This window comes from Tyto alba, unplaced genomic scaffold (genome assembly GCF_018691265.1).
Source record: "Tyto alba isolate M040663 unplaced genomic scaffold, T.alba_DEE_v4.0 Super-Scaffold_33, whole genome shotgun sequence".
Classification (NCBI taxonomy): Eukaryota; Metazoa; Chordata; class Aves; order Strigiformes; family Tytonidae; genus Tyto; species Tyto alba.
The window spans coordinates 13,939,730-13,966,029 of NW_024881308.1; the positions used below are offsets into that span (position 1 = coordinate 13,939,730).

The following is a 26,300-nucleotide window of genomic DNA, read 5'->3' on the forward strand; positions in this document are numbered from 1 at the left end:
GAACAAAGGTAAAACCAGGTAGCAGCTCTGAAGCGCGAAGCCTCCCTGCAGCGTGCCCAGAGCTCCCACTCACACTCCCACGCCTGCAGCGGCACAAGGCGAGTTTCTCTCAGAAGCCACAGGAATACAAGGACCATGACTGAATTCCTAAAAGCAAGTTTGAAAGAACTCACTCCTTTTCTCATTGGGTAATAACACCACGCAAGATAAAGGAGTCCTGGCTTGCTCCTCTTGGTCTCTGGTGCAAACCGTGCTCAGGACGGCAATGGGGAGTTGACAGAGCAGGTTTTGGCCAGAGCAGCTTTGCAGGAGTAAGACAGATTTCTGCTGTTAAATGCAATTTGAAGTACAGTCCCAGTTGGCAGCCTGCAGGATATTCCAACTGGGGGGGACCGGGAAACTCACCTACAGAAGCAGCACATATTGAGCAAATGAAAGGCAGGTCAGCAAGGCAGAGCAGGCGTTAACGTGCTGCCCTCCCTGTGCATCCCTTCAGCGAACAAGTATCTCACAAATCTACCAGCCTGGCAACTTCCACAAACAGGGAAACATCACTTGCTAAGAAATATCCCAAAATACTGAGAAGCCAGTCTCATGCACAGTGCTGCTTGCATGACATTTCCCAAAAAATCTAAATATTAGGATCGACCTGTAGTACCTAAACTTATTCCTCTCCACATTTTATACCATATTTTAATATATTAGGTCAATCTGCAATTGCCTAAAGCCCCAACGTGTAAAAATCCTTGCATAAACACTGGAAATCTTTAAAGAAAGGACCGCTTCCAACTTGAACACACAAGCATAAGGGTTTGCACACTTACCTGGACACATGGATCTACATACACACTCCAGGGAAACATTACTGCTGAAATTGTCACTACAGTTTGTACCCAACCAAGCTGTTGTCCTACCTGACTTACCTCCAGAGGTCAAGACTCTTCTCTTCACATGGACAAATAACTGTAAACATAAGAAAATGGTTTAAATTATCATTGCATTGGACTTCTCATACCATTATTTGTGATTTAGACAATCTCAGAAATATGGGAAACCTTCTTGGATCACGTGAAAATCTCCAATAAAATCTTAATTACCATGAATTTGATAGCATTTGTCAAGACCGTTCATGCATGTATCTCTCACTATGTATTTCAATAGGTTTCCTGAAAACTTATGAATTATAATTATATATCTGTGAAATATGAAAACGGGCTGAATTCAGAGTGCTTTATTATATCCTACTTGTTCTGTTGGATTTTTCTGCTAGAAGAAAGATATCAGTACTTCAGGAATGTTACAGCTATGCACTATCTAATCACAGGAGTTAAAACTTAGACATTGAGATCTGTAAAACATGGTGGAACGCCCACCTCTAGGTCACATACACAAGTGCTGGTAAATTTATAGGCAAGAGGGGAGCAACCTGCCCCCAACATGGAGCTGAAAATATGATAAAGGTACAATAAAACATCATAGGTTCACACATGGAGTGAGCCTCCCAGCTCTGGCAATCTTCAGCGCATGCACCTCCAGTTTTGAGAGTGCTACAAAGAAGTTGCATTGCTCCTTGGATGAAGAGGACGGAGGAAAGGGACAGTAAATTCCCTTGCACATTGACCCTCACTCTTTGGTGGAGCTGTGCAAGCTCAAGGGCCAGAAAAGAATCAGTTTCTCTCTTTACCTGTCCCTGACACCCAAAGGAAGTGCTGCTGTTCTCATGCACTGCCTTGTAAATGCCACTCCTCCTCAGTTGTGACTTTGTTCAGAAATGTAAAGCTTCTGACCAGCTTCAGAAATAGTTACCATTTTTATCATTAAAAAAAAAAAACAAAAACAAAACAAAACACAAAGTCAGCAACTGATCTGCCATGAGAACATCGCAGAAGCATGCCAATGGCCACGAGGCAGCGTTCGCTCCAGTACTAACAAAAAAAGTGCCAGTATCCCAGTCAAAACTTACATGAATTTGAACTATTGGAGGGACATGGATGGCATCAGCTTTTCAGACTAAAAGAACAGGAACCTTTAAAAGCTGAGAAAAATTATTATAGTGAAGGGCTGACTGTGCACTTAAACATGTCACTTGATGCCAAGAGCTGTGGTCTTACAGATCCATTCCTCCTTCCAACTGCCTTGGCCCCTCCAGTGTATTTCTAGGCTACTACATCTACTGAAGAGGGAGTACAAAATACAGCACACCATGAAATAACTTTAATGTTTCAAACATCTCTTATTCACAACTTGCTGTTTGGAAGCTACACTTGAAAGTCAGTTTCTTCCCAGCTTACCTGCCACAGCTTTGCAGATACCCTGCTCCCCGACTGGCCGGCCAGTGGTGATTAACACTTAAAACCAACACTTGCTACAATTAAAGGAAGGCTATGACAGTGTTTCAGCCAAAAGTCAAAGTTGCTTCTTTCCACTTAATAACATTACACCATTTGAACCACAGTTTGGAGTTTACAAACAATTAAAATCTTCAAGTAAGTGTCATACATGGTGTCGGGTGAGTACAGCACTTTAGGAGCTAATCCCTTTTTTCAGAGACAGCTGGTCTCCTCACGTAGCCGAGTCGGTGACGGGCCGAGTGCCAGTTCAACAGTAGTGTGCCTGGTGCAGTAGCCTGTAGGTAGATTTGTCTGTATGCAAAAAATAATTACCAAATGAATGAGATTTTTCTATTAATCTAATAGTAGGATTAGGCCCTCGCAATTGTCAATTAAGTTGCCCATGAGAGGAAGAATTAAAACTAACCCCAAATAAAACAAAAGCTAAACATTCAGTACAACAGAGCATCACAAATACACCTCAGATTTTCATGTTATCAGAAGTGTGTCCCTGATTATAATCTTTTGTAGCTGTGCTCCAAATTCTGTAGTTTATGTCACACCTTCTTCTGAAAACCGTCGTAGTTAATAGCGTTTGAGAGAGTAGGTTGCCCTCAAGGAGAGGGTGTTTTATTAAACCTTCACTAGACAAAACCAACACTTTTAAGAACGCTTCAGAAACTTTCCCAGCTTAAAAACCAAACCAAACAAAACCCACTATCCATTGTTCTTACTCCAAGACCCCTAAGACAACAACAAAATTTCAAGATTCATAAAGTTACATACCTCCAAAACACTGACAAAACAAAACAATTTAAAAAAACCCAAAGTGCATCTTTACGAAACAGCATCCCCTCAGGTAGACTAATCTTTTACTGTACCAAGAAAAATAAATCCAAGAGCAGAAAAGATTTAGAGAGAAAAATACATTAGCAAATACAGATAAATTTGTTTTTAATAAAGGAGTTAATTTTCTTTCAATCCTATATAAAACAATAGCAATTAAAAACTTCATTTTTGAAAGTAAAATATTTACATATGAACAAGTAACTGTGCAAAATTTACATGAAAAAAAATGGAAAGACAGGATTTCCTAAAAGACAAAATAAAAGGGGTGTAACAGTTGTCAGGTGTTGATAAAAATACTGATCAGCATTCAGTTTACACGCAAGAGTTAAATTCTACCATGAGAGTTCACACAAAGAAAGCCAAAGTATTTACAGTCATAAAAGTACTATCAATAGACAATTTAATACAATAACCTCTGAAAATATAAAGAACCAATTAGTATATTTGTAATAAAAAAATAGGTACAAAGAAGGGACTTTGCTCTGGACATCTTTAAAGTAGGCCCACAGCTTGCATACAGTCTTTTAGCAAAATAATTATAGTTTACATAGCCATTTTTATGTTATGTGCCAAAAATTATGTACAATTACTGACAAAATACACCAACCATTTTTCAACACTCGATTCACACTGAGAAACAGTCTTTTGATGATTCCTCTCAACTTTGATTTTATTTAATCTAAGCTTTCACTTTAGCTAAAAAACACAGTGCAAGTAAAATATATTTATGCTGAAAAGGTTTCTCTTTTTTTCCTTTTTTTTTTTTCCTTTTTTAACTTTACAGCTTTACAAACTATAGCAAATAAAATGCATTTTTACAGATGCTGCTAAAACATTCAGAAGTAACCCTCCTTTATGGGACTTCAGGGCCTCTATTAAGCAATAACGTGATTAAAATTGAGGTTATGTTTAAAATTAACTGTATATCCCTCTAGATTTTGAACATTTGGGGGAAAGATAAATATTCTTAAAAAATCAGTTTGCTTTGCTAACTGACTGTAAAAAAAAAGGCTAAATGAAATGAGGTCATCTGCTGTAGACATATGCCTATATAATTGATTTAGTTGAATAAAACTGAACTAAAATGCACAATTAATGTTGAAACTGCTACAGGGCTGACAAAGGGTAGCTAGTTATTTGCTAAACGATTCCATCAGTCTTTATATATGGCTTGTTTGGCAAGAAGGCCACTCAATCAAGAGATGAGTTAAAATTTAATTGTCCTTTTATAGTATCCACAGGCCTTGTAAGTATCCTCACTGTTACAGAAATGTACTTCTCTTATACTGAAGAGTTTATTTATAAACAGGAATATAAAACTGTTCCATGTAAAGAGGTGGTTGTTTTTTAAACAATATCCCATTTGCTTGTTACAAAAAGGCGTAATTTGCAAATATATAAAAAATGTCCTCAGGCGTCTCTCCGTCAAAAATACCTTGATCTTTTCCATTTTACTTAAGGAATGCTTTATATAGCAATAGTGAATGGCTTGTCTCTCGCTCATTTTCTAAACAAAATATGAGGTCCCTGAGGTTCACCCGCGTTATCCTTTGTCGCGTAAACTGTCTGGTTGTTCCAACTCCAGAGCTGCCTGGGACTGCTGCACTTGAACCAGATCCCTGGAAATGAGAAGAACGGATAAATCAGAACATGTCAGCGCCCCCAGGTATTCCAGAACTTTTCAGAGAAAACATGCAAGGTAAGAACTAAGTGACTATGTGCAGGAAGCTACCAAACAGTATGCTGTATGCTACCAGATCAGAGATTACTTTTTGATTTTTATTTATAAACAACAGTTGAAGAATCAGAAGTTTTCAGTGATATTTAATATAGACAAAAAAACCCCAAAGCACTGCTCTTATCTTTAGGAAGGCACGAATGATAGGCAATCCCAAGAACCAAAACAAACAGAAGAGACAGTATTCTTTACAACGTCGGCATACCAATCCCAAGGGTAACCCTGAAGTTCTTGATGAACTGGGGAGCAGTCCTATCCCCCTGGACCATGAGGTCCTGAATAATGTCCTAGAACCCCCCTGATCTTCATGGTAGGGTGACATGAGTTCTCCTTTTGGTGACAACAGCCGTAGCCAAGCTCAGGATTATATTAAGAAGTAGCTATCCTAGACATAGTCAGACATTCTCTAGTGACCTCTGAATTCTTTCCCATCATTCAGAAACATTTATCCCTCTGGTACATGCTGGTAGTTTTCCACAGAAACTGGCAAGATAAACAAGTAGTATCTTATTATATTCATCACATCAGAAAAAAAAAAGAGAAAGAAAAAAAAAAATTCGGTATCTCTCGAGATACCCACATCCTTCAGCTGTTTAGATGTACACTGCCTGGTAAGTGAGTTATAAACCTAGTCTGCTGGGGCTAACTCCAATGCATTTTCACTTGCAGCAAACACAGTTCTGATAAGATACATATGATAAATGCAACTCTTCCATGACTGTTACGCTCTCCTTTACACAAGGAAGGAAATCCTGGCTGAAAGTCAACAGCCATCAGAATCGGCAAAAACGCTGTTCAGCAACAAGGTGCCTCTTCCGGTGAAGCCTGGGATTTGATCCCATCCTGTGCACATGCACCAGAACCACTCTTTCGGTAGGAGGAGGGGTGCAGTCTGAAGGGGCAGGGGTGCAGCCTGGCGTGGGCTGGCAGAAGGGCCCAGCCCAGCAAGGACAGCAGAGCAGAGGCGGCCAGCAGCCGCCTGCCCGCTCCTGGCTGCGGCAGCAGTGAGGCACAGTCACCGGCAGATGGCACGCACAGACCGAAAAGCCAACTCTCACCTCCAATTTTAAAGCCGGGAATCTTCCTTGGCAGTTGCCTGTTGCCAATAACCTGCTCTTTGAGTATTTATGTGAATAATGAAGGTGTTCTGAGTGACTGGGAACAGGTTATATTTCGGGGGCTTATCTATGGATTCTTTTTTACCTCCAATTGCATTTGCTAGGATAGTATTTTCTTTTCTAATAGAACTTCAATACTTTGTGACACAAGAAGGTCCAAATACGCTCTGCTAATGAATAAAGATTTATCTGCCTGAGAGTTTGGAGAATTTTAAGACACCCCAGACTTGGGAAGAGCCAAAATTTAGAGTAGTGCAAAAGCCATGTGAATAAGCTGCTGACGCTCACACTAATACAGTCCTTTCCACATGTGAAAGTAATGTATTTATGATCAGTGTGCATTATTGATTAAGAAACCAATGTAAACTTGCGCTGAAAATTACCATCTCTGGGTTAGTAGCATGCTGTGTTCAGTGCAGGTGTTCTTGCTTCACCACACTGTTAACAGTGAAGTCAGACTCTTGTTTCTCAAGCAAGTTACCTGTTGAACCAGCAAGCACCAAATCATTGAATTCCTGTAGTTAGTTTGAAGGCTGGATTTTTCAAGGGGATATTTTAAGGCACTTGCACAACTTGGTGCTCGTTTCCATTAACTTTAGTGGAAGTTAGAAGACACGGGAGAGCACTGGATGCTAACTAAATATTGTCAAATACATGCCTATGACTATTAACAAGACAGAGGAAAGAATGGTTCAAAGGGGTCTTAATTTTTGTTTTTTAAATATTCTTTAGTAGAAGTGCAAGCTTGATTTTATTATGTACCCTATAATACTTTAAATGCAAGGGTAAAATTTCAAGAGTCTTTAAAGGCACAGAACTATGCTATTCAGGCAGGCATGGAATAAGTTAACTTCGTAACTTTCAATAAAAATCACATGGACATAAAGCTCTAAAACTGACAGCAACCTGTTTTGTTGAATTTTGAAACAAACCAGTACAATTACTAAAGTGATTTTACATGTAATTAAGATTCAGCATTCCTAGACATCAAAAGCTTACATTTACAAATCTGTGTCTAAGTAATGACAAACCTTATTTTCCACACTTCTTGTAATATGCCTTAACTACAAACTGCATACAAATGGTGACAAGTGGAGCTCAATTTAAAAATGTCAAGTGACACAGCAGCAAAAGCACAGCTGTGAGTCTATCAGATCAAAAGCAGCTGGTTCTTAATTAAACAGACAAAGAGATTAGATTTCCAGGGAACCTGTAGTTAATTGGTTAACCAGTAAGTGATTAATCTAGGATAACTAAATTAGTCAGATTTAGATGAAATACAAACAAGTGTTCACAGTAGATGTGAAGTACATTCCATAACCTCAGTGACATTAACAGACTATTAACGTTGCACAGTTGAGCATGCATAAGTAAGCAATGCCAACATTAACACTGCATGAGATACTTCAGCATATTCCTCATAGATTACTTCATTTATATACACATCTATCTTTGTCAAAGTGCCACATTCTGTAATTTTTATAATTTTAAACCACATTTATAAGCCTTTAATACAGTAATTTGTTAATTTATATAAAAATAAGTCTTATTATCAGTAACAGCCAGCTTAGTAAATTTTAACTCAAAATTACTTTAAAAGATGCTCAAGAGGCTTGATTTTTTTTATAAATAACATTTACTAGTATGCAGATTGTTCTCCAACATCAAGCACACGTAAATTATTGCTTGTAGTAATTCAATATAAAATGAGGTGAATTCTTTTGAAACAAGAGGCTTTTCTACAGTATAAATGCTTTAGCACTAAAAGTTTGGAATGCTCAGGGGGTAGTAAACAGAATTATTAAACTATTACTATCTTGTCACTGCTATCAGACACAAAACTCTGCAGGAAAAAAAAATCCTCAAATTACAAAGAGATCTTTTGATCCTGTACATGACAATTCCAAAAAGATTTTGTTCTTTCTAAACACTGGAGAAATCCCACATTGGATGTCTTCCATGCAGAAAGCAATTTCATACCATTTCATGTTTATTAACTTGTTTAGAAATACAGTAGATAATTTAAATTCAGGTAGATTTGTAGACTAACATTAAACTAATCAAATACTGAGTATACTGATACTTAGTCTGCAGAGAAATTTTGAAAAGGCCAGAATATAACAAAAGATATGCAAGAACATCATAAACAGATGGAACTGGTCAAACGGATCTTTTTCTAGACATACTAAAACTAAGGTCAATCAACAACTGAAGAAATTAGGCAAGTTCTTATAAACCAAAGCTCCTGATGTCAAATTTAGCAGTGATTCAATTCTACCACTGCACCCACCTCAGCAGCATTACTCTGCACTACTAAATTAGATTGGTTACAAACACAATCTCTTCCCAAAACTATGGAAGTCCAAAAAAGCACAGACTTAAGAGAACAGAGATGGCTTTTCTAGCATTCCTCCAGTTTCATAAATCAGGGAATGACAACTCAAGTTTTATTCCCTATGCCACTACACAGATGCTAAAAACTGATTCTGGCCTTGGAACAAGCAAATCCAGACACAAAATACACTTCTGCCAATCAGAAAGCTTCCACGAGCTAGGGAAAAAAAAGTTCTGAGAGGAAGACTTTTACAGAGGCTGACACAGCAAAATCAAACATTACAATTGCACTGTACCTCTGTCCCTGATCCAGATCCCGGTGAATCTACTTTCCTTTTCTTTCTGGGACCGATCGCAGCTAATGCAGTCAAGTTGGCATCCCTCTGTCTCATCTGTGCTAGCTCTTGCTGCTGCATCTGCATTTGCCAGAACAAGTACAGTTAATTATTTTTTCTTTCAATTTCCAAAATAGAAGTTCACTTTAAAGTAAACACTTACCTCCTTAGCCTTCTGTTTCAATCTAAGCTGTTCTGGATCTTCTTGTCGAGATCGAGACTATGTTGATAAAGGATGAACATGGAACGGTTGAAGAAAAAGAAAGAAAGAAAAATTAGTTTGGTTAGAAAAGTTAAAGATTTTAAATTTTACATAGCATATGAAAGTTTTTCTTAAAGTTCAGCAGGAAGTGGAGAATACCTACCACTTCCAAATAGGGCAACAGGGGAAAATAATTTTTTAGAAATTAAAACCAGTTTTCCGTTTCTTAGTTTCAGGTACCTATTTTTGAAAAATCATGCCTGCAGCTTTGACAAAAATAGCAGAGGGATAGCTAAGCATTTATGCCTTAAACAAAACCATTCAAGACACAAATTACACTCATCTATGAGTTGAAATACAAACACTTCGCATATGAAAAAAGGAATCAGATCTCTACTTTTTGGAAAAATACTTCCTCTTACTATATAACTACACACTGCCACACCTACACATATAAGTGAGACTTCCATTTGAACAAACTGCAGCTAACTGACCAACAGATCATTTACAGTAGCAACTGCTCATTTCACTTAGGCACCTACAATTACTTGTACGTATCATACTTTTAGAATCGTAGAACAGTTTAGGTTAGAAAAGACCTTTAAGATCATCAAATCCCACCATAAACCTCGCACTGCCAAGTCTACCACTAAACCGTGTCCCTAAGAGCCACACTGACATGTCTTTTAAATACCTCCAGGGATGGCAACAAACCCACTTCCCTGGGCAGCCTGTCCCAGTGCTTGACAACCCTTTTGGTGAAGAAATGTCTCCTAATATCTAATCTAAGCCTTCCCTGGCTCAACTTGAGGCCAATTTCTTGTCCATCACTTGTTACTTGGGAGATGAGATCAACACCCACCTCGCTACAACCTCCTTTCAGGTAGTTGTAGAGAGTGAGAAGGTCTCCCCTCAGCCTCCTTTTCTCCAGATTAAACACCCCCAGTTCCCTCAGCTGCTCCTCACAAGTCTTGTCCTCCAGACCCTTCACCAGCTTCATTGCCCCTTTGGACACACTCCAGCATCTCAATGTCTGTCTTGGAGTGAGGGGACCAAAACTGAACACAGTATTCAACGTGCAGCCTCACCAGAACAGAAGTAACAGAACATATAATTTCATCAAACTTTATTGTGTAATACTGTTAAAACATTTTTGCCAATTCTTTTTTTTTTTTTTTTTTTTTTGCTACATAGATCAATTCTCCATTTAAGAGTAGCATGAAGCTATAAAATTCATCTTTTTCACAATGCAAAGTGCAAAAACTGAGTTTTAAGACCTACTTTAATTTGGGAACATGCAATGAGACTGGCAAAGAAGCTGTCTCACATGCTTTACCATGAAAAGCAGAACAGAGCTTAGCTAAAGAACATAATCATCAAGCTCTATCTTTGAAGAGTAGTCTTCCCCTTCATTGCAAGTTCTTTAGAATTAAAAGAATCTCTGCAGTTTTGACGTCAAAAATGACACTTTGCAAACATGTGTGAAATCCAAGCACTTGCCTTTGCTGCACGCATTAAAATTTCCCTTTCTTGTTCATCTTTACGCTGCTTTTCTATTTGATCAAGTTGTTCAAAGAACTTGAGCTGTGCCCGAACATCACTTGCTTGTTCATATCTTTCATCATCCTGAAAACACACAAATATGTTTCTCATTACATTTCTTAAAAACAAAGCTGTTAGCTTGTACTGTACTGCAGAAGAACATACACATTTAAAGCTCAAATGTTCACTTTGTCCTTTTCAAACAAATAGCAAGTGTATATTTACACCAGTCAAACTAGCTAGAATTCTTAAAAGCATTTTGTTCTCTTCCATGAATCATCAGATTTTGACTTCTATACTAATATCACAGCTTTAACTTCATGAACATATTTCACATAACTGTGTGGTTTTTTTAAACACTGTTCAGGCATTTGCATCTATTAAGAACACACATCTGTCAGATAGCAGTCTCTTGAGAATTCAAAGCAGTGCTTTTATCTGCCTATCTGATTGTACAATCACTCAGACTCCAAACATTTAGCATAAAGGGGAGGACAGTTTCTCTGCATTTGTTTTAAAAACATTTTGTATATACAAGTTGAAGAGTTTAGTCATCCATGTGTATTAATATCTTAATGTAAGATGAATTGGTCAAAGAGAATAAACAACCTTACTTCACAGAATGAACACCTGAACTCATGCATTACAGCCAACATAAGAGCCTGCGGAATTTGTGAAATTTTATCATTTTATTTGTGCAATTAAATAAAGTTACCTTGTAAGAAATATTCTTTTGCTGAGCAGTCTCTGATAATTTTTCCACAAGGTTTTGTAGTCTTTGTTGTGTAGCATGTGATACGTAGCTAACTACATCAGGATGTATTTCTGTTATTCCATGTTTTTTACCTATGATCAGGACAGAAATCAGTTGTAAAAAATTATTTTACAATATAGCTAAATGTGTGGCTAATCTCAATCATGGAAATTTAAATGTTGTTTGCAAAATAAGGCTTTCTGGTATTTCTCAGACAAGCATTAAACACAAAACGGCATACATACGAAAATCTACATTTGCTTAACAAAATGAACAGTCTATTAACAAATGCTGTATACTGCAGTATAACAAATAATTGAAGAATGCTTTTGTTCCACCATCAATTCTAAACTAGTAAGTAAATAAAACTGTTTCTGGATTTGCTTTTTAAAAACCAAATGTCATTATTTTTGTTACACCTTATCAGTTTATACAGTCAGAATTTCAACCAGGTCCAGTAACTTTGACATTAAATTGCCAACATTTTAGAAGACAAGTCTAAAGTTTTGCTATCCCTTAGCAGCATTCTGCTTTCGTAAGCTGAATGATCACCCACAAGCATCAGAAAACACAAAAGGTATGGACTTCAGCAACTTTTAAACTGTTTAAATCAATTTCTATGGAAAATGTCTTCAATTAAACCCAAGACTAGTGAAATGTGTTTATTAAAGTTCAAGAAAAATCAACATACCTATTTCTAATATCCTTCTTTGTAAAGGTGCTGGGAAAAGGAAGGTTTCATCTTTACAGGATCTTGTTAACGTGCCCACTAGCTCAGAGTTTGTTGCCAATATCCGAGCACTTTCTTCTGACAGGTTGACTCCAGCCATTGATGCAACATCATTAATGTCATCATCATCCCTTAAGAAAGGAAAACTCATTATAATCATAACATTTAATGCTTTACTTGCACACACTGCTACAACACCAAAGCTGCATATAATGAATTTCACAGTAAGCCTGAATATTTTCATTTTTTAATTTTATTTGCTTTTATTATATGCTAAAATAAAAAACTAACATAATTTGATTCCAAAGAGCACTAAAAGTACTTTTGCAGTTTTGTACTTCCTAATTGTTTTCTCAAGATCCTTTCTTACGAAATGTTTCAACACTTTGAGAAACAAGAGACCTGACACATCACTACCACAAAACAATAATAAACCGCACTCATCACTGTAAGACAGGCTGTACATCCGAATAACCCAAGCAGAGTTGGGAAGAATGAAGGAATGAATTTTATTTGCTTGCCCAGGCAGGAATTGTGATGTTTGATATTTATCCTTAGTGCCAGCTAAATGCTAAAACCAGTCTGGCACAAGTATGACCACAGCTGATTGCTGAAGTCTTTATTAAAGTAGCAAACCTGCCCACAGAAAATCCACTTCTAGTTCTTGCAAGTTCACCCAACCTGATTCAGCACCACTGGAGTACACAGGAAGGTTCCCACTGAGTTCAGCAGGCTGCCCAAGCAGCACAAGCACAAGTAAGCATACGATTCCTCACCTAAAAGAGCCTCCCCCAGGTTCTTTCAGTTTATTCTTCTGAGCAGCAGCTACTTGTGTCGAAACAGTGGCAATAGCTTTGTTTCCAGGTAATACTGCTGGTTTTACCACAGGTACTACAAGAAGACAGACAAGATTCGTACTCCATCAAATTTGTATCAGAGTTCAGATTTACAAGCCAGTCATGGGTAGTAATGGCAATAGGCCTGGTGCAAAGACTGTACCTCAGTAGTTTCTGTCAGCATTTTGGCCATCTAAAACAGGACCCTCCCACACAATCCAGTACCCAAACAATTTCTCCGACTGTAAATGCTGCTGTGACATGTGTATGCCCAGCCACTATGGCACTGTGCACTGAAGATTTAAGCAGTAGTACAACAGCCATCATACAGCTACAGGGCACTTAAGAACTGACATTCATAAACCAGACTTGAGTTAACGCTATCAACTATACTATATACCAAGTCTATTGACCTCTTACCTGTCTGAAGTTGATTCAGTTGAATTTGAGGAGTAGTGAGCATAATACGACTATGTGGTTGCCGCAGTGCTACCATTGGTGTCTGTGTCAACGTTACCTGTGGAGGCCTTATCAATGCCCCTGCTTTTTGAGACTGTTGGATGACCTGCAAATAGTAAGAAAAAAAAGAACTGTAAACAATCTGAGAAATAACTAAGGCTAAGAATCAGGTGGAAAGAAAAAACCCTAACAATCAACTTGTAAGTTGTGATTTTAACACATCTATTAATTGATCTAGAATCGGCGTATTTTAAGGTATTTAAAAGTTTCTTTAGATAAATTATGCGCTACAGGGAAACTAATATTCCACTTCATGTGTAAAAAAAAAATAAATCAGTAACCTTTTTCTATTAAAAAGACACCCCAAACATCTATAATCACAAAGGTTCCGTTAAAGCTTTCTACATGTGGTTTCTACATTAGAGATAGAGAGGCAAACTGGATCTACTTGAACAAACTCTAGAACTAAAAATAATAGAGACGTGATAAAGCTAATCCAACTGGTTCTACATACTCAGTTTCCATCCAGAAACAGGATAAGCTATAGCCATGCACCTTTGTACTATTAGACTGTTAAGTTAGACTGAGTCCTGGGCAGCTGTAGCCACACTGCTTCTGAATGTGAACTCAGAAAAGGAGGGTTACATCGCACTGCTACATTCAGGGTTATGTATGCAAATTCATCTTCTGGGCTCAACTAATTTTCAGAAACTTACTTTCAAACTACTGTAAAGAAATCTACCAGCTCTGTCTATTTGCTAAGCTCCACTTCTGCAAGTGTCTTGCTTTTGATACTGTTTTATATATTGAAGGTAAAGGCCAAACTATTCTCTTATAAATCCAGCACTAATTAGTCAATGATCAGTTTTTATTCCTTCCCTAGGTTCCTAACCTCTTTTTGTAACACCTAGGTTGTAAAGGCAGTAAGATCAATATAATCATTAGTTTTTCTCTTATGTGAAAGTTTCTGGACAGAGCAGCTCAGATGAGTGCCAAATTCTCTACAGGGAACATTGAAGCACTAAGTAGCAAAAAACACCAGTAATTTAATAATCTGTATTAATACACATCCTAGAAAAAGCTTACATTCAGACACTGCTTTGCTATGAGAAGAGGAAAAAAAGGTGCTGCATATTATACTATTCTTATTTAGTTTATGTCCAGGCCTGAGAATGTTAGTCTTTCTCCTCTTTTGGGGTAAACTGTTGTTAGACTTAGGAAGTGGGAAATGAAAGATCCTCCAGAACACTGGGCTCTCATGGATATGCAGTGATTGAAACAATCTGCCAATATTTTATGTTAAAATAGGAAAAGATATAATACTTTAATATAGAATGGATTTTAAATTATACTTTTTTTCTTCTTAGCAGCCAGCTTCTCTGAAGATGTCAGAGATCTCTGGCTGAGCTAAACCACCAATTTAAGAAGAAAAGTCACTGCATTATCAAAAAAACCCCTGTGCAGTAACAGATGATGCACTTCAGCTTACGTACCAGTGGTGTAGACTGTCCTTGTTTACTAACACCAACTTGTGTAGGCTGAGTTAGGCTGATTACAGGTTGTTGGAGAGTACTCGTTACAGTTGCAGTCGCCTTCCCTGCTGTGCGCTGAACTGAGGAGCTTAGAAGCACCGCCGCAGACGGAATTGTCGCTATCGTCGCTTGCGTTGTTGGCTGCTGCTGTTGACTTTGTTGAATGAAAGCTGCAGAGTCTGGTGTCAACTGTCTCAAGGCAGGTAAACTCCTCTGAAAAGAAGAAAGGAAAGAATTTGCTTGAGTATTTTAATCCGAGATCACACAAGAAAACATTAGTTGTAAAAAGCAATGCATTTCATTTCAGCCCGTTGTATCAGTCTGCGTGCACCTGAGAAAACACAATAGGGGTGCACACAAAAATACCATGCTACTTCACATTTAAAGCTAGAACAGAGTGACAGTACCTTTAGCTGTAGAAGCTTGGATATCATGGGCATCTAGGTTATGCAACATTATCGGGCACCCCTGGTGTGTATTTAACAATCCAAGCCCATGCTGCCTTTCTTGACTGTGTTCCTGCATATATGCCCATCTATAACATGTGATGGCTTAGAAGACATACTGGAACACCAGTGAAGATTTCAGAATAGCTCAGAGACCACAGTGGTTTATTGGATTCTTACATTAGTTGTTTTCTTATGGTAACACTTTTTGTCCTCATGAACAGCTCGAGGTTGAACAGGCATTTAAGAACCCAGAAACTTCACCACACACCTACAACTATATCCCTTAATCACACATTAGTGAAACAGAGTTATACTCTTACCATACAGTGCTGTTGTATTTTCACTGATTTTCAGATGGTAAATGTCTCTGAATAAACATTTTGAGATGTGTCCAATTACTATAAAATTCATGAGAAAGAGGATTTATTATTGAGAGGTGATAAATTTCCTGTTTATCCATACAAACAGGCATACAGCACCGGCAAAAGCGTGTTGGTTTGTCCAGAAGGTACATTTTTCTGTATCAATCCCTTATTTTCTTTCCAAGACTAAAGACAGAATAATAAATCAATTCATAGGTTTGGTGCTATCAAAATAAACTGCTTATAAGTCACAGAAAGAAAACTTTTCAGATTTCTCAAAAGAGCTACCATGTGACAGTATGGTAGAAATTACAGTATTGACTGTGCCAATGAATCATACTGACAAACTCCTGGAACCAAAAGGCAGAAATATTTTTTAAGGGAAAAAAAGTCTAACTAACTAGGCACCGTTTAAAATTTCCATTTATACCATTTTGGAATTCCATCTATACTGGTAAAAGATGTGCTTGTGTTCATTTCTGCTGGTACATCAGCACAGGAATATATAAGGACCAGTGAACACAAGTTACCTTCAGGAAAGGCACAAGGTAAGGTTGAGGTGAAGAATTAAGTTCTCTGTACAGCCTACTGGTAAAGTCTTCTGCTTCAATTTTTCCATCCTTCAAAACAGAAAATCCAAATGAACAAACTTGTAGAAATTAACCTTTACAGATATTCAACATAAAAAAAATTTAAGACTCAATATATTTATTGAGAATAAGTGGTTTTATAAACCCTCACTATTTTTAGTTACCAACAACTTTATGGTAGTAACTACTTTTACTATAAATTTCAACCAGTAAGACCTACGGTCCCATCTCTCCTTTTCTTCCTCCTGTCTTTCAGTCAATTTTAAGAACTATCTTCACTTGTTCTCACCATTACAGGAATGTCCTATCTATAGATCAAAGAGCCAGGTGGAACCTACAGGAGGAATACTTCATGTGACCTGCAATCACCCAGCTGTCGCCGCTCAGAACAGCTGGGCAGCCCCAGCTCTGGTGTTCTCTTCTCCAAAGGTACTATAGCTCCTCCATTACAAATAACTGAAGTTGTGCCCACTATATGCTCAAAAAGCAGATGTCTCTTACAAAACTAAATGTGTATCTCTCGTGGGAAGATACACTTTGAATTTTGGTCTTGTGACAATCTCTGGTTATCACATAACCAGATCTGGAATACACAGCTCTACCTTAACTTAAAGGTTGTTAACAACTAAGCTCTAGTACTCATTCTATAAATATTAAGTATGTCAAAGTTTTACATTAGCTTAAGATAATATTACTTTACTTTGTAAAAACTAATTTCATACACTCAGCTACTGCACTAGCTGTAGTGTCTTCCATCAAGTACATAATTCATCTTTTTATTCACTGTTTTATCAATAAAAAATTTAGAAATTAGAGTTACCATTTACATTACTCGCACTTCAGTTTAACTCATGTTCTCATGCATGAAAATGAGCAGTAATGTCTCATTTACAAGCTTAAAGGAAAATTTATGCATATATATTAATTCAGAAGCAGCAAAGTTTCAATTTGATTTATCTCAGATTTTATAATCTTCCCCCCTCTGAAAAGGAAAGTCCCTTAGTTTTGAGTCTAAATTTGCCCAGATACTGTTTCTTACAACTTTTAATAAACTTATCTTACCAGCAGGTTCTGTACTAATTCTTTCACGTTAGCCGCAGTCTCTGAAGACTGTTTTCCAGATGATGCCAGTTTTATTAATGTGGACAGAAAGTTTTTGCATTTCTTCACATTTTCCATAGTTTCCTGTTACGAGAGGAGGAGGGGTAGAAGGGAAAGAGTCAGAAAAGGGAAGATAAACTCTTTTTAATACATGATCTGACTGTATACTCTGAGAAATAAAGTCCTTCTCTAGTTCATCACTGCAGAACATTATTTACAGATTTGTGTCCCTCACCGCTTTAGACATAATCAGGTTGAAATTATTCTTTTGCTTCATATATACATATGTAGTGTACATTTTTTGTTATCAAAATCTAATGAATTATGGTCCTTAAAGAAGTTAGGAAACACCAAATATTTTAAGAATGGCACACTGTCTATGGGAAAATACACATTTTAGTAGGACAACAAATAGCAAAGCTCCTCCTTCCCAGTGCATAGCGTAGTGCACAGATTCTCCCCATTTTGCAGTCCTGGAAACATGCATCTTGAATGAGTCAGAGACACCTTCTTGTCCCTTCTCATACTGATTCTACTCTGGAGTGCTGAACAATTCACTTTGCTATAAGATACATCTAGTACTTTTTTTTTAAATAGGAGTGCTTTAAAACTGTTACAGAAATAAAAATTAATACTTTGACAGTTGGCAAAATTCAAGTGATCTGTGTTCACACTTTGTAAATTATATGGTTCTCCTGCAAGTTCACCTTTTCAAGACCAATAGCTAGAGAACTCCTGCATCTTTACTACTCCCTACTCTGATATGTACAGACATATGTGCACACACATATATGTGACTGAACAAAAAAAGGTTCTAAATGTGCTCAACATCTTACTGTGGCAGCAGTGGAGGTTGCTGTTGTTCCTTGCACTGTTCTCTGAGGAGTTCCAGTTTGTACAGCTGTTGCTGTCCCCAACGTAGTTGTTTGTGCAGTACCACCCAGAACAATCTGAGGCTGCAGAGAATACAAAGATAATCTTATTTTACCTGGAACGTACCAAAACCTGTTTTCCTGAACCATCAAACAGAAATTGAGCCACAAGACAGTAGAACACCTTTCAGCTACTATAAAAAGACATTACTCATCTGCCATCTCTTGCAGTGGAAAGAAAGAGCCACCAGATGGCACAAAACACTACACATTCAAAAGTGAAATCCTAAAAGTTGATTAAGAATTGCACACTTTTTGGTTACTGAATAAAATGGTAAAATAATATCATAAACATACACTCATACACTGTGGTTTCAAAATACAATTAAAATGAGTACTAGATTTCTGTTAACGCAAAAGCTTTATTTGCCTGTTTCCTTAAATGCTACTTTCAAAGCGAGGTATTTCTAAAAAGGCAGAAAGGACAGAAAAGTTCAGGACTTATCTAGAGCGTTTTGACGAACAATAGGACAAAACCTTTTTCTGCTTTTGTAGACAAGTTGGTAATTCAAAGTAGGAATATCACCTTTAAAGAATCAACATTATAAACCAGAATTTTTCAGGTACACAGTTCATTCATGGACTTCCAACACAGCCTAATTACAAATGACAACCAAATCAAAGACACAGTAATTCTTACTAAGCTAAAGCTGGCTCTCAGAATTTTAACAAAACATTTGTAAACATGTTCCTTTATATAAAGATGCACAAGAAATGAGGCTCCAGTGCCGCCAAAGCTAACTTTCATTCATATTTTGGGAAACAGAAGAGGAGACAAGGATTTAATTTGTCTCTCTTTTTGAAATCCGGATAACTGAAGTACATGGTATGCTCATTACAGCAAAAAATATGCATATGGAATGGTTTTGTGTTTTGTTTTTTTTTTTTTTGTCCAATATAACAGCAGTGTAAATTAAGGAGACTCAGTTAGGTAAATTAACTCTTAGATCTGGAAAGATCACTGGCATAGGCAAAAGCTCTCTGAGGGGAAAAAGGTTAACTGGATGCATAGCAAAACCTGCATGTTTTAAATTAAAACTCTCTAATCCTGCCTACTCAAAGGATGAAGAAAGCACAATGAAACAGATTAGGCGACAGCAATCATATTGTAACTCTGTTGCCTGGAAGCCATGGGGAAAATTTCACACTTTTGCACTGTGTTTCAAACTCACACCACCACCCCTCCAAAAAAAAATTCTACAAGAACGTCTATCATTAATACAGGCCACGCTATTAGAAGAGAGCCCACATACTAACGACACCACTGTTTATCCCTGAGTTATCAGAATATTCCTGAGTAGGTAGACCAAAGCAGGGACTCATGTAAGAGGGAGAAGGCTTGTGGAAGAGAAGGCTACCAGCAGAGCCTCTTTTGTAATTGTAAATTTTGCTGCAGAATTCAGAGGACTATAGAGCCATCACAGGAATAACATCACAGCTCCAAATCCAAAGGTAATTGGTGTCACTTTCTTAAGGCAGAAAGCATAAAGGTATTTTATTTTAGTCAGTTCTGTGATTATACAAACTAATAATGAGATACCTTTAAATATATGCGCATATCAGTATAATATGAAATAATAAAAATATACATATAAAAATTATGTATGTACATCCAAATTATACAGTAAATTGAGATCTGTGAAGGTTTTAGAAAGGATAATCCAGAGGATGTTTCTTTCATGCACTTAGCAATTGTATTTCCTGTAGTTCTGGCAATCTCAAGAAAATTTTCAGCTAATCTTAACAACTCATTTTTCTTGTGTATACATTACTTTTCTACAAACTCACTTGCACAACAGGAGGACGCTGTAGCGTCGTTGTGGGTTGCACTGTTGTTTGAGCCTGAGACACTTGCTTGATAATAGTAGTTGGTGTCACCTGTCGTGCAATAATAGGTGTTCCTGGAGCCTGGAGAAGAGGAAAAAACCCAACACACATTAGTTCCTATATTTAAATACACTCTAGTATCTAGCATTTTGTCTCTGGATAGTTGCCATTATTACAGACACAAACGAATGTATCTGGACCACTACAAAACTGTGAGAAGGATTTTTAGTTTTTAACTTAATGAAACTGTGATGATTTCAGTGTACAAACACCCATATCCACTTTTTCTTTTAGTCTTACAAAGAATAATGACTCTTTGGGGAAGAGTTGTACATGTTAACCATATATGGTCTTGAATGGTTTTTGTATCAAACAGTTTTAAACTTAATGAGATTCACCTAGGTAAAAATATTTTTGATAAGTAACAGCCAAACTATAACAGAATTAGGAACAAAACGCAATGCCTATGCCATGGGGAAAAGCCTGTATAGCACCAGTTTGACCAATGGCTTCTTCAAATCATTAACATCATGCTTTACTTTCTGGTGTATTCTTCACAGGAAGAAAAATCTGACTGTTTTTAACACTGCAAATTACTGAACTAACCTGCACTGTCGATATCTGCACTGGAGGAGCACTGGTGGGTGTAGCAGGACGAGGAGTCATAGTATTTTGAGGCTGAGACTGGGCATGTGCCTGTGCTTGCATCTGCGCCAAGGCTTGTTGAGGGATCATCAGCAACTGCCCATTCTCACTACGCACAAGGACCATGCCTGTTAAAAAAGAAATTGGTCAAGAAATATACATCCTTTTCAAATATAAAAAAACATGGGTTTTCGTCCAAGTTGGATACACACAGAATTAATACAATGTTGAAGGACTATACAGCTAACAAAAGTGATTTAGAATAAAAGCAAAATACCCAGCTGCATTATCACATTTTGTATAGAATAGCTTAATTACAAAAATATTCTTTCTCTATCAAAATTCTCAGTATGGTGTGCATCAAAACACACAATAAGTTGCTTTTACCCCACCCAACCAAAAAATTCCATGTGACTAGAGGTTAAAATTAGCAATCATGTAAAAATCCTACCTGCTCTTTACTACAAAATTTGCTATATGACCCATTGAAAATAAAAGAAAATCTTGCCATTAGGCAAGATTCCTGGTTGGTTTTCTTTAAGAGAAGTAAAAAAAATAATAATCAAACATAGGCTTCACCATAAACAGGAACACAATTGTCTAAGTTCTAAATTAATTTCCCATAACAAATTTAGTAATGAAAGTGGCTATAAAATCATAATCTCTCTCATGTGCATCTGCAACAGACTGCACAGTACCATGTTACACCCCAAAAGAAAAATAAAATGGAGAGGGAAATGAGGCAGTCATTCCCTGCTCAGTCGCTCAGATCAATAGACTTAACCCCAATGGGTAGCTACAGGGAACCAGATTTTAACAGGCAGATTTTCAGATGATAGTCTCTCTTTCTTGAAGGCACAAATAGCATCTGGACAACATGAAGTGTTTCAAGAGCTCATTCATTCAGCGTGCCTCAGTCCATGATAGCCTCAGGACCTCATCAGCTCCAAAAAAGCCACCTAAGGAAACAAACTAGGCACCCAAAATTAGTTAGCCTTTCTGAACAACAAATGACATGAGTAAACTTCATCATGAAAATCAAGAGGTATTGCTGAAATCAGAAAGTTTTTCTTAAGTGTTGTTCAGTGAATAAAAAGCCTATACACACTCCCCGACAGTATCTGGAGATCTGGTCTATGACATCTCAGAGCATGACTACTTCAGAAGAATCAAGCTTTATTTGCTTTTCTATTAAGATGAAGTGCTGAAATGTTTACAGACAACACCTTAAGCAGTTTTCTTGGACTGTTTGAAAATTAGTGTTGAACTGTAAAAATCCATATACTGATTTCTGCAAAAATAGCCTCAAAGAAAAACGGATTATATTTGCTGATTTGCCCTTAATTTTTTTTCTTACATTTTCTACATTAACTCTCTTTCAAAGAAGCTGAGTCACATAGAGACATTAGACTAGTTTACATAAAAAGGTGACTTTCCATTGTGGCTTATTTAGAGGTGTTAAGGTGGGACCACAGTGTGCTATGGACAAGAGTTTTATCTAGAAACAAATATTCTCAAACTGTTTTTCTGTAGTAAAGGAGGAGGGAGAAAAGTTTATTTATCATCTTGAAGACTGCAGAAATAAATACTCTTAGTTTAGTCGTCAAGTCCAAAAAAAAAAAACAATTTTCAAGCCATTCCAAAAAGGTCTTTTCTCCTGTAACTCACATAGGGAGAACATTTGCATTAAAACAGTAAAGGTATACACCACCACCACAGCTTACAAGAAATTTTAAGGCCTTAATAGCGAATATAAAGCTTGATCCTGTCAGCTGCTCATTAGAACCATCACTACTTTCTAACCATCAGCCTCACGCTACAGCAAGGGGCTACTGACAAAAAACGGAGAAATTAAATATCTTAAAGACTAGAGAGTGACCTGCTACTACACCAAGCTCTTTCCTGCACAAATAGAACTTGGCATCTTCTTCCAGTGCAAACATAAAATCTTGGGAAATTAACTCACATTGCCCATTTTTGTCATCCCTTGTAATAATCAGCTGAAGAAGCTAAACACTGAATCAGTGTAAATTTTCAATATTATTATAACTGAAAACATCAGTACAGTGGAAGCCTGATTAGAGGAGCTATTTTCAAGCCAAAGTTGAATATTAAGGCTTGCTGATCACCATTTAGTTTCTAGCAATTGAAAAGGCCCAATGCAACTATATATGCCTGTGATTTCGGCAGCCCTTAAATGACACAGAATTATACTGACATCCCATAAGAAACTTTTTTCTTAAAAATCACCATTTTGGGGGTTCCCTAGGATGTTCTTGGGCTAAAACAGCATCCAAATTCTTTAAGAGAATTATATATATTTTTCCTCCCAGCAGCAACATAAGAGATATTAACTCTAGTTTTGAGTTTGGGGAAAGTGGGTTGATTGTTTTTGAAACTTCTCTCTCAGTGCAAAAGTGACTAAAGTTATTTGAAAGTGTCAACCCAAAGCAGCTCACCTGCATGTGAAAACCTTTATAGCATTGGGCATCAGCACACACCTCTGTTCCAGTCCCAGCTCAATACACCCAACAGGCTCAAGAATGGGTCTGCACTACACGAGTGCCCTGCAGCAGCACAACCACCTCTTGGGGCACCAGTACTGTCAAATCACTGATTTGCTCCCCAAAATATGAATGAGAAAAGAGTTTAAAAAAGGGAAATAACCACAAAATGAAGACTGACTACCCCTGAAGAGCAAGCACAATGTGAAATACTCTCCCTGAGCTACATGCAAAATTAGAACATGCCTACACATTAACATAGCACAACTGCTGAAACAGACAGTTGAAAAGCATATTAATATGAGCTTTAGAAAACATATCAAGAAAGTTAAATTCTTGGCAGCAGACAGACAAAACAACCATTTATAATTCAAACCCTGACTCTGAGCACTATCCTGCTAGATTTCTAACTAAGGGAAGTGTGAACCTTCCCTCAAAGCATTAAAGTCATAACAAAAAAGTAAGACATACAAAGCTACATTCATATCAGTCCCTATTTAAATAGTTCTTTTATACTGCACTCATATTTGATATGCCACCTAAGTGGCATATCAAGCTATTTTCAATTTATACAGTTTCTAACAATTTATACAGTATCTAAGGGTTTAAAGGGCAGACCTTTTAAGTTAGGGTCTATCACTGGTAGATTAATTGCGTGTATACTTAATCAGCTATATAAAAACATACAATTACAAACATCAGACTAGTCATGCATAAACTTTAATCATGATAAGATGATATAAGAACTTTACCTGCCTGAAATTCTGTCTTGCTCGTATATGGCTGATTTCAGAAAAGGTGCAAAAATTCAGATTGTGATGAACTTTGTAATTGAAATTTCTATGTAGAAATTCACCAATAATATCTTGTGCAGGCAAGTAATTTTTGACTGAACTCTTAACACTTCTCCAGCCTTGCTGAGAAATCTTTAAAAAGGTACATGGAGCTACATTCTCTGCTTCCCTTCCTCCAGCCCAACTACAGACTCTTTTCCATCCCAATTAGCTAAAAAAGAAACTCACTAACCCAAAACTATACCCAAGCTGGCACTAAGTGGATTTTCAGTGAAGTTCAGAAAGCTCATTGGAGCTAACTTGATTAAGAATTAAAAAGAAAGTCCCATTTATTTCCAGCTTCTAAACAAAGTCAGTGTAGGACTATGAGAGCCCCCCTCTCTCCATACATACATTAACCACCTCTCAGTTGATTCATTCATTGCAAAGGAAAAAAGGAGGGGCTGTCAGCTACGTGTGTAGAGGGAAAAAAAAAAGTCAACTTTTCTTTCTCTTATGTTCCAAAACTCGTATTTTAAATATTTAAATACAGACAAGTATCACAGCCTCAAACTCCAATATATAAGGGTGCAAATGCTGGACGAACCAGATGAGAAATGACTACCAGGAGCAAGAAGATAGCTAAAATTGTACCAAAGTATCTAACTTCTATAATTAAATCCAGCAACATATTTAAAATAAGGATGAAAAATATCTTTCTGCTTCAAGTTCACTATCCAGGTTTTTGTTCCACAAATGGATGAATTGATATTTGAGACCAAACAGTTAATAAAGATCACTGGAAATGTTCAATTAGAAAAAGGTGACAATAAAACTTGGCCATTTTAAGTATCTCTCTGCCTTCTTTTTTTCCTAGAAAGTCTGATCATATGTACTCTAAAATCATGTTCACTATTAAAAATGCAAACATTCAAGCATTCTTTCCAAATCTCTCATTAAAAAAATAATTAAAATTAAAATTAATTACCATTTTTGTTAGAGGCTTAAGAGAATCCTGAAAGAGGCTCATATTTTAGTTTGAATTAAACAATTCATTACAGCTTCAAATGAAGGATTAACGAAATTGAGTTGGATTGCTCTTTATACCAGAAAGACTTGTGCTCCTGACTAGTACAATGGTCATCTCTCGTGTTCTTGTCGTGGAAACCTTCCCAGATATCTGTTTTCAAGAGTGTTTGGATAGAAAAGTTCATTATTATATGATATAGCTGCATACTTCTACACTGTGTCATCTTTGCCTCTTGCTATATGTATTTCCATTTGCTGATGGCATTTCCATATACAAAGTGTTTGCTTTGGGCTTTTTTTTTTTTTGTTTGTTTGTTAGTTGTATTTTTTTTAATTAATAAAACTTGTAAAATCATTCACTGGAATAAAAAGTGGAGAGCTCTGGTCATATGACATGTCAGGAAAACATAAACCAGGTCTTTTTCTATTGCCTTCCTCTTCCTTATTTCTTTGAAACATGGCTTGTATTAACAAAGACTAAAGAAAAAAAAATTATCAGAATAATGAAGGAAAAATAATTTTAAAATATTTTATAGACTTTTGCAGACCAGTCTGATTATCTGCATAACTCCTGAGACATACAGCTTTCATGCTAGAGAACCTCTACATTCACAAAAGCCAAACCAAAACAGTCTCCTGCTTTGTTACCAGTTTTCACCGGCAAGCCCACTTAATAACATTTATAGGAGCTGGACTTCCCAATGACAGAGTTAAAGCGTTCTTCACGTTACTGTTCTGAGGAAAGACACAGTCCAGCAAATTGTCACCTCTGACAACCATACCTAGCAAGCAGCCAAACAGCAACATATCTAGGTGTCACACTCTCTCAGAATAAATGCTCCATTTCTCAGGGACTCAATTCATACAGTAGGTCACATACTGAAAGACTTCATCTACAGATAGCAAACATCTAACGTGAGGACCACAAAAAGGTATGCCCATGCTTGTCACTGGGCATATCAGCATGAAAGAATGAAACTCTTGCACATCTATGAAATATAAAATGTAGAAAGTATCCTATCAGATAACAAGTGACAACATTTTTGATGCAGATACTGTACAGAAGATTCAAGCTTACAGATTTTGCTCATTACCCATAAGGTAGCTCATGGTCTAATCCAGATCAATTCAAAACCATTATTAAGGAACCTAGACTTAATAAGTTGGGTTTTTTAGTAGCTGAGACATGACAGAAGAATTAATGGAAGTATCATCTTGAAATTGCATGGAAAATACCCTTTCCAGTCTCCTGAGGAAATTATCTTCCCAAAGTAAAAAAGTAACTGAAGTTTATTTCCAGATAAAATCAGTTAAGGTCAGGGAGAACTG

The 26,300-nt window shown here is 37.0% G+C and overlaps 1 protein-coding gene across 1 annotated transcript in view; it reads right to left on the reverse strand.

The window, feature by feature from the left end:
• Positions 1 to 3,295: 3,295 nt before the first annotated feature.
• Positions 3,296 to 26,300, reverse strand: part of TAF4 (TATA-box binding protein associated factor 4) — a 39,001-nt gene continuing 15,996 nt past the window's right edge. Inside the window, exons 3-16 of the mRNA XM_033010463.2 lie at positions 20,627 to 20,793; positions 19,982 to 20,101; positions 18,098 to 18,217; positions 17,223 to 17,345; positions 16,101 to 16,190; positions 14,721 to 14,972; positions 13,189 to 13,333; positions 12,709 to 12,823; positions 11,894 to 12,063; positions 11,164 to 11,294; positions 10,407 to 10,532; positions 8,868 to 8,924; positions 8,666 to 8,785; positions 3,296 to 4,798 (exon numbers count right to left, since the gene is read on the reverse strand). Of these exons, the coding sequence (XP_032866354.1) occupies positions 4,631 to 4,798; positions 8,666 to 8,785; positions 8,868 to 8,924; positions 10,407 to 10,532; positions 11,164 to 11,294; positions 11,894 to 12,063; positions 12,709 to 12,823; positions 13,189 to 13,333; positions 14,721 to 14,972; positions 16,101 to 16,190; positions 17,223 to 17,345; positions 18,098 to 18,217; positions 19,982 to 20,101; positions 20,627 to 20,793 (1,904 nt within the window). The 3' untranslated portion in view covers positions 3,296 to 4,630. The remainder of the gene's footprint in view (positions 4,799 to 8,665; positions 8,786 to 8,867; positions 8,925 to 10,406; positions 10,533 to 11,163; positions 11,295 to 11,893; positions 12,064 to 12,708; positions 12,824 to 13,188; positions 13,334 to 14,720; positions 14,973 to 16,100; positions 16,191 to 17,222; positions 17,346 to 18,097; positions 18,218 to 19,981; positions 20,102 to 20,626; positions 20,794 to 26,300) is intronic.